Source organism: Notothenia coriiceps, unplaced genomic scaffold, assembly GCF_000735185.1.
Source record: "Notothenia coriiceps isolate Sejong01 unplaced genomic scaffold, NC01 NC01_scaffold00000886, whole genome shotgun sequence".
In the NCBI taxonomy this organism is placed as follows: Eukaryota; Metazoa; Chordata; class Actinopteri; order Perciformes; family Nototheniidae; genus Notothenia; species Notothenia coriiceps.
The window spans coordinates 177,804-187,023 of NW_011333587.1; the positions used below are offsets into that span (position 1 = coordinate 177,804).

Genomic DNA, 9,220 nt, shown 5'->3' on the forward strand with positions numbered 1-9,220 from the left:
CCCACACACACACACACACACACACACACACACACACACACACACACACAAACACACACCCTTATTTACAACTCCTTAATGTAGTCAACATTAGAGCCAACTATCATTCTAGGGTTATATCATTAATCATTCGCTTTCATACATCAGCAATAATCCTCGATTGCTTGATTATTATATCTTCATCATCAATATCTGGCACAGACACACTTTAATGCTCCACATTTGATTTTTATTCCTTTACTTTTATGCCAGAAAAGCAAATACCCTCTAATCTCGCCTGTCACTCTACAGTAATTGTTTCTCTAGATTCATCGGCCTCTCCCTATTGACTCGTCAGTGTCCCGGATTTGTACGGAGAACATCATGTTACGCCAAATACTTAAGACGGTGAAGACAGAGTATACTTTGTGTTTTCATCCATTTGTGTCTGTAACAATTACTGCAGGCAGTAAATGATTGCTTGGTCAAATCAGAATCCAAATTAATTTTGGATATGTTTTGGGGAAGTCCACTAAAGAGCCTTACTGCTGTCATTTGGACGAGCAGCTCTGTTTTGTCCCCTAAAAACAAACACAAACCTCAAAACCCAAAGTGAGACCAGATGAGCTCTATAGGAAGGAGAGTGTGTGTGTTGTTAAAGAGGTTTTAAGGGGTTAAAAAAGAAGAGGTTATACACTCAGAATACATTCCCACAGGAATGAGGCTCACAGACAACCCAATGTGATTATCAGCTTTACGACAAAGTGAGGGTGTGGTGGAGGTGGGGTTTTAAAGAAAGAGGACAGATATCCAGCTTTACCATAACCGCGTTTCAACCTGAGGGCTATACCATACAAGGAAATCTCATAGGAAAGTTCTCAATTATATTTTTCGGCCATAAATATGAAAATCAGTAATTTTGGAAAATTTGCTTTTTTCCAAGAGAAGTTTGATACCAACATAATATTAGCACGGTTGGCTACAGTCTTAGCTACAACCAGTAAGCCTAACTTAGCATAAGGACTTGAAAGAGCTGTCTGAATGAAATAAAAGAAGATGACTTTTGTTGAAATTGTACCCAAAGAAAAGTTCAAAAGGGATCACTCACCAATTTACAACCAAATAAATATACCAATAGCCCCACACAATATAGCTTGTCACTAATTGAGGTTAACAGGTGACAGTTGTTGTTACCTTTTATACAGAGCCAGTAAAGCCGCATCCCCCTGCATCAGCTGAGCTGTAGCTACATTGTTAGCATACAGACATGAGTAGTAAGGACATTATTATCTCCCTCTCAGAATTAAAACAAATCAGCGTTTTAACCAAATTATTTTTATTCAAGCCTTTCCTCTTCTTTATCTGGTTTATTAGAGCTTTGGAAAATGATTGTCCAAACAACTTTACACTAGAACATATTTGATCAAAACTTTTAAAGTTTCCACAGAAAAACTTCAAGCCCTAAAGTTAAATATCAATTTTTGAAGATAATTTCCCACCAGGCCTGTTCTTTTCCTGGTGGGTCACATATTTGATCCCGTCCCCTTCGGCCAAAACAACTGACAGTTCCTTTGCTGATGGTTTAACTTTTTGAGTTGCACATAATTTAGCATTCCTGTGAAATGCAGACTGGCCCCACAGGGTAGAAGCCCATCTCCTGTTTCTCTCTCTCTCTCTCTCTCTCTCTCTCTCTCTCTCTCTCTCTCTCACACACACACACCGACTCTGGCCTACAGGATCTCATAGGACAGGTGATAGGCTAGCATTTTAACAGTGAGGCAATGGACAGAGCAGTTTTTCCCAGTTTTCTTTTTGAGGGTGAGAGCTCTCTTTTCTCACAGTCGATGTGACAGGTTGGAATTTGAAAAACATGGGAAACTCCAGAGCGTGGAGATACAAACTGCTGTGGTTTTACACCAGTAATTACAGTCAGTTAACACCCATACGGTGACTGTTTTTATTTACAGAAATCGTCCAGGTTCGACTGGTTTACATAAATGAACGCATAGCCCCCGGTCATCTAATGAGACATTTACCCAGATGGTCGTTCATGCGCATCTTAAGCCCTTCCAATTGTTGTGTGAAAATTAACAAGCACTTCCGTTTTGGGGGTGGTTCTGGCCCAGTTACAGTAGCACAGTGTTCGATCCAACCGGCGGTGTCAATGAACTGCAAAGATGGAAAGAAAGTTGTTTTTCACACACTCGGCGGAAATAGATGGTGACAGTGTCACATAAAAGGCAGTGCTGTGGTGTGGAGCTGACGTCATGGCAATCAACGTTTAAGACGACGAGGCTTTTCAATGAAGGAAAGCCACATGGAGCAAGCCACAAGCATTTCAGTAAGTAACAGTCTGGGATTGGGTACCACAAGTGGTACATGTGCACGCAGGCTGGAACAATAGGCCTCTACAGGCACATGGAAGCATGCATAACACCCCGAAGGAATAAAAGTCTCTGCACGCATATTGACAGACTTCTTATATGCAGTCAGACACAAGCTGCAGCTCAAAATATTTCACCTTCACAGCTCTGTCAGATTCGTAGCCACATGTTTCAGTGAATCCCCCGAAGTGAGCTTGGAGGCATGAAACTGTATAGCGAAGTAATCACAGTTGTCTCTTTTTTAACCTCTTTCTCACTCGTCTAATGTCATGAAGACACAAACAAGCACACGCAAGTTCCCCTCACACCCCCACCTCCCTTTTCTCCTTTTGCGTCCAGCCTTCCCAACACACCCAAAACCACCAGATCCCGCTTTTCACCGCAGAGCTGCGGATTAGAAAAGAAGGCATTTCCCAAATGGTCTGCGGCTTGTGCGATGACATGATTGTCAATCAGTTTTCTTCTCTCTGTACTCTTTAGATCCTCACTCTCCTGATTCTACTGCTCCTATTAAACACCAGAAGAAGGTAAATAACAGTTAAAAAAAAACATGAGGCTCCTGTGCAGACTTGCTCACCGGAAAGGCATTTTAGTTTTTATTGCAAAGATGAAAGACACATTGAAAATTGTTCTGTGCAGCTGGTCTCTAGCTGTCGACGAAGGCCTGCCTGCAGTTTTGTTTATTTGAAGAATATCTTGTATCTCTGTAGATGTATACTAGTAATGTAATTTAACCTCCTGGCTCTAGATGCTACTTGAATCGAACCCTCATGATGTCAGAATGAATCACAGCAGACTTTACCTCCGATATAAATTACTCCCATGTTGAACTCGAGGCATTATGTGGATCTAGCACTGTTTAATGCTTTCAAGGCTGTTGAAGCTGTTGTATAAGCTCCAAACATTCCCTCTTCTCAGATCTTTAGTACATTCATCCCTTCAGTGATGTCTCTATAAAGCTGCAGGGCAAGACTGCGAGTCAGGAAGTCCTCCTGGAGGCGAAAAAGATGGATGCACCTGTGTGAAGGTAGTGAGACGCGAGGGATCGAGGGTGGGAGGAGAAGAGGAAGATCATTGTGTGTGGACTGAGAGATCAGAGTGTTTTTTTTGTTCTGTCCTCTGTCTCATGTCCATCTATCATGCTTACTGACTTTGCTTATGTCTGCAGATGAAAGTTTGGGAAGGCTCCAGGAGAAGGGTGGGGCCTCACAGTCGCTTTGTTCTTGGCTTTTGTATTCAGTGAGCCTCCCCACCTGAGGGCCCGTTCATTGAGCATCTAACATACAGCAGAGCGTTTGTCTGACATCTTTTATTTCTTCAAAGGAGATGTACTTCAGACACCACAATGTGAGCATTAAACTGGATTGTTTCGGGATAATGACCACATCACTGCATAGAAAACCAGAACCAAACAGCAGGCATATTCTCTGATATACGTACATCTTCAATCTGGAGTACATTATCTGTAAATATCTAATTCCAGAGACAGTAGAAAGGAAACTACAGCCATACCTCTGCACCGCTAAATGAGTATATCCTGGGCGGTGGTTTCAAAGATCTGTCATGAAGGCTTTAAGAAGATTCTCCCCGGTATCTTGCGGCTATCGCAAATGGTCGACAGCTTCTTCCTCATACTGGAAATTACCAAATGAGAGTGGAACATTCTGCTTTTGCTGAGGAGGATTTGTAATTTGCTGTAATGGCTGACACATGTATACGCCATCAGCCGGCCTCTGGAAATCTCTATCAGTGATCACACAGGGAAGCACCTGAAGGGACCGCAGATGTAAATGTAGTCTGGACACGCATTCATAAATGCACACACATGAATGCGAGTAAAATAAATAAAGATGTCGAGATACGCACACAAATACATCAACAGAGAGATATTATCCAACCGCAATCCTATACATACAGGCACAGTTCACAACTTGAATGTCGTATTTGTTTCCCCAACACTGCTGCTCCCTGTTTGTTTCTTTAATCTCACTGTTTATATTTCTGGGTCCAAACCTGTCAGTGTAACTCCAACTAGAGCAATTAGCGTGAGGGAAAAGCAAATAAAATGTCTTGATGAAAGCAGAGCCTGGATCCTGACCTCATTCTGACTGAATCTGCCGCTAGTCCGCAGACAGTCATTTCCAAAGCTGTGAATTCCTCAGAGCCAGGCTGGCCTCACGTTGGATGGATTTACAATGGCTGTTTGTGCTCCAAAACATATCATTATTCTATATTTGCCTGGGTCATGTCGGAATCCGCAGAGACCTTTGTTTTGGCACTTTCTTCTTTCAAACCGGTTTTACATCGTAGTTGCATATTACATTAACATTTTTGAATGTACTTTATTTAAACTATTCTCGGAATCAATTTTCTCATAACTTAAGAAAATCAAGTGACTAAGCGTACGGTATGCAGTAATATTTATTCTTTATGTGCCAGACTATTTCCCATTTTGGGACCAGTTACTTCCACTAACTTTCTGTCACTTGCTAAAAAATGGTCCATCACATGACCCTGTAAAAACTGACAGTTTAATTTATTGACTTTGCTTATTTAACAATGGGAAAACAAAGTGTTAAAAAGTGAGCTTTTAAGTTGCTAGTTTGTGGATTTTGTAATCTTTGGATGGATCCAGGTTTGCTGTTCCCCCTTGTTTCCAGTTTTTGTGCTAAGCTAAGTTAGCCTTTATATTCACTATCCAGACAGGAGCGTGCTATCAATGTCTAACTTTTAAGTGTCTTTAACCAAGCAATTTCTATTTTCTCTGAGGACATAGGAAGAGAGGTGAATAAAGATAACAAATAAACTCCTCAATCAGCCAACACAGTAAGTTTGCCAAATTCATTTACTATCTCTGTCTGAAACCTACTGCCCAAGGGGCTGAGGGTGTGTCAGTGTGTGTGCACCTCTTTCTCAGACAGATTATAATTTCACCTTTACCTCTCCTCGCTCTCTTTCCATCCCCTCATCCATTCTAACAGCCGCTTGGTGTGTGAGTCAGGTTCAAAGTCTGAACTCCATCTCAGGTTCAACATCCATCTCTTTGCCAGAAGAAACTTTATACCTGCTGCAGCTTCACAGAGTCGGGGGAACATCCCGGTGCTGATCCTTCCTGTTCAACCCCTGAGGTGCCACACTCAGCCTCACATACTGTATTTATGGGACGGAGCAGTCGCAGGGCCCCCCTCATGCTTCGAGCCTATTGTTTTTTAGGTTTGTGTCGGCAGACTTGTCACCGTGTCGGTTATGTGTTTGGCTCAGTGTTGAGTCTCAGTGTGCAGGTGGAGTACAAGAGGTTTTGGATATACATCCTCAGGGCTTCTCTTATTCACAGAGATCTATCATAATGGTTCAAAGGGGCAAGGATTTTCCTCAGTGGGGTCAGCTTACATTTGTAAAACAGTGATGTGCCTGTAGTTTATAATAAAAAACACAAGCTATTATTTTTTATTTTGGAAAGTTCCCTGAAAATATATCACATAACTTTAGGCAAATGTAAATCAAACAGATCACAAATAATAAAAAAGCAAGTGGATTCTGTTCGATGGTTTGTGGTAACAATGCGTAATCTACATTTAGTTATAAATAAAACATATTTGATTATGTTTACTATGTGGAAATAAACACACCGGTGCCTCTGTATGAAGTTTATGTCCGCATGAGGCATGTTTATCTATAGCTTGAGAAGGGAGGGGTGGAGACGTGTAGAAAAGGGCGTAGAAGAGGCAGAGGAGAAACCTTGAATGAGAAATTAGTAGACCTCACAGCAGCCTGGAAGTCTCATCTGACTGCAAATAAACGAGCCATGTTTAATGAGAAAACTTCCTTTATTTACAAGGAATCATTTAGTCTTTTCTGACTAAAAGAGACAAAGATTATGAGGATATTTTTTCGACAAATCCATCAACTTTTCAATGTGATGCCTCACTTTTACGCAACAGGTTCTAAAAGATAAATGTGACTGTGTCAACTCCGATCAATGTAGGAAAAAGATGCAATGCTGTCCCCGTTTTGGACCTTTGGCACCGAGCAGGAGATCAACTCATGGGATGTAGTGGATGCAGAGTCAGGTTCAACTTTGGCAAGGTGCTCTCCAAAGTCTCGGTGTTTTTTACCATGGTCCTGATCTTCACCTACTTCTTCTACTGCCTCACCGGATTCTGTGATTCGGCTCCGAGGACTTTATACCGCCAACAAGTATCAGACTATGACGCTCTGGACGATCATCGCCGCGTTTTGGACGAGCTGCGACCATCTCCCCGTCTCCTCCCGGACGCGGAGTCTCAGCGGAACCGCTCAGGCTCCGCGGACGCAGAGCAGGTGGACACACCCGGACAGTTTCCGCAACACATGTTGGAGAGTGCAAACGAGGAGAGCGCACAGAGCAACGGCATCCCCGTGTCCAACACTTTCGGCACCAAAAGGTTTCCGCAGGCGATTATAATCGGCGTGAAGAAAGGAGGAACCCGCGCCCTGCTGGAGTTTCTCCGCATCCACCCGGACGTGAGAGCGGTCGGTGCGGAGCCTCACTTCTTCGACAGGTTTTATGATAAAGGACTGGAGTGGTACAGGTGAGCAACACAACAACAAACACTCACGCAAGTTTAGGTTGCCTTTTAGCTCAAGAGTGTTTGCAAAAAAAAATGACACTTGCAGGAACTTTTAACACCTTTCATTTAAGATTAAACATTTAAAGGCTTTATTGCCAAATGCACATTAGCTACAGTGCATTTATGGCAATGAAAGAAAGTCCCAGGCAACATAAATAAGACATAGAAAAATAGTGCCAAAAGAAACAGAATATAAATAAAATAGTCGAAGAGAATGTTGAAAGTGACCAATGTGTAAGTACACTAAAATAGAGCATGTTACCAAGTAATTATGTCCTTTGAGCCCCAAAAGGATTATGCCAAGTTTCTCTAGAATACAGCTCTGGACAGACAATGCAGGATGATGTATTGCAGGGTTAAGGGTCAGATGAGCAGTAGTGTCACCTGTGCACAAGTGCTGATGTGTCCTGTCAATAGACTGGACAGCCATGCCTGTCTGATATATTCAGATCACCATAAGCCAATACTCTCCCTGCATGCTGCACTGTAAATCAAAAGGGGTCTCAGAGGAGCATTTCATCATCTTGACAGCCATATAAACATCATTTATACCCTCCAATATGACATCCTGTATTAACACTTCCACTGTATTCTGACTGTGAGTCATGCAGTGAAATGTTTTGCACATACTGTGTAAAGGATATCAAACCTGATATTTTGAATTATGTTGATCTTTGCTGCGAGTCACGATGATTTGGCCCATAACATGTTCATCAGCTACTGTCGCAGCAACAGCAGCTAATTTGGGGTGACCAGGCCAACCAGATATATAATTTGGGTGTAGTTAAGGTCCTAAAGAAGGATTTAGGTCGGGTTGAAGCTGATTCTGATAATCTCCAGATGTTTACAAGCTCCCGAGAAATCCCACTTTTCCTCAAACTCGTGACAAGTCTCAGAAAACTATTTCCGACCTGTGAGAATAGCATTAAAGCATCTATGAGGAGAGAGCTATAGGTTTGACAGTCAGAAGAGAGCTGATAAATAAGCACTTTGATAGCACGATGGTTCTAGAAACGCTAAGGTGTAATTCAATCTTCTCTTGGCCTTTTTCCATCCCCCTTAGCTGTCTTTTAACTGTAAACATGAGGACACATGGAAACACTTTCACCACTGATAATTTTATCATGCTGCTAAGCTTCCTCTCTGTTTTCCTCAGTGCACAAACATGCATATCCACAACTCCTCTGCTTTAATCCATCTCTCTCCTTTATTTCCACCTTCTCACCACTCTTCCTCTTTTTCCTTTTTTTTGCCAGCTTCACTCTCCCTTACTTCCTTTAAGTGTAGAGGATGTCTTTATGTGGAAATACCTGTGGCAAACCTTGTGTTTCCAGGGCATGTTTTACGTGATTTTCTGTGTGTTTTAATTAGCGTGACTGGTGCTGTAAAGCTGTTACGCTTTAATGCTTTAGTTTTGTTAGTGCTGTAACACGGCAGCGACAACAAAATGGTCTGTGAAAGTTAGATTGGTCATAATCAGGGTTGCATCTTATAATTCAAGCCCAAGGTGACTCATTCAAATGTCTTTTAAAAGTAATTCAATTTGGTATCATATATGACAAAGAAAAGCAACTGATCCTTAGATGACAAGCTGGAACCAGCAAAAGTGTTTCATTCTGTGATTACAAAATGAACTGATTACCAAAATAGATGCTTTTGCAGTTTATTTTCTGCTTATGTAAACAGTTATTCAAATAATCGTACATATAGGCAGAAGTATTTGACAATTGAAAACCCAGATAGTCCAAGTAAAATCATTTATGAATCTACTTTAAAAACATTAGCTGTTTTCTACCTTTGAATACACTAGATGCTGAAGGTAGAGTAGAGTTGGAGCCATTATCACAACAAAAGGGACAGCAGCAACATGATCCCAGTTGAAATCACTGAAAGATAATTCCCTTGCTGTCACTGAATCTCAGAAATTCTGGAAAATATGTTTGCTGTCAACCGCAGTGGCCTCCTGAGAAGCTGGACATTTTTGAGCTCGGTGGTGTTTGTGTGTATTTGTCAGTGACAGCAAGAGCTCATCCAAGTGGAAAAAACAAGCCCGCCTCACCTGACTGTCAGTGAACAGCGGGTGAACTCACTGTCGCATCTGGAAGCTAAACGCACACGCACGCACGCACGCACGCACGCACGCGCGCGCGCACGCGCGCACACACACACACACACACACACACACACACACACACACACAGTACGATATCAGGCTGCTGTGTATGACAGGCTCTGTAAAGCAACCCT

The 9,220-nt window shown here is 42.1% G+C and overlaps 1 protein-coding gene across 1 annotated transcript; it reads left to right on the forward strand.

Annotated features, from left to right (window-relative positions):
• Window positions 1-6,167: 6,167 nt before the first annotated feature.
• LOC104957886 (heparan sulfate glucosamine 3-O-sulfotransferase 3B1-like) lies at window positions 6,168-6,934 on the forward strand (the record flags this gene model as incomplete). Its single annotated transcript, XM_010785568.1, has 1 exon — window positions 6,168-6,934. A coding segment is annotated over exon 1 (527 nt), but the record flags the coding sequence as incomplete, so codon positions are not given.
• Between the last annotated feature and the right edge of the window lie 2,286 nt (window positions 6,935-9,220).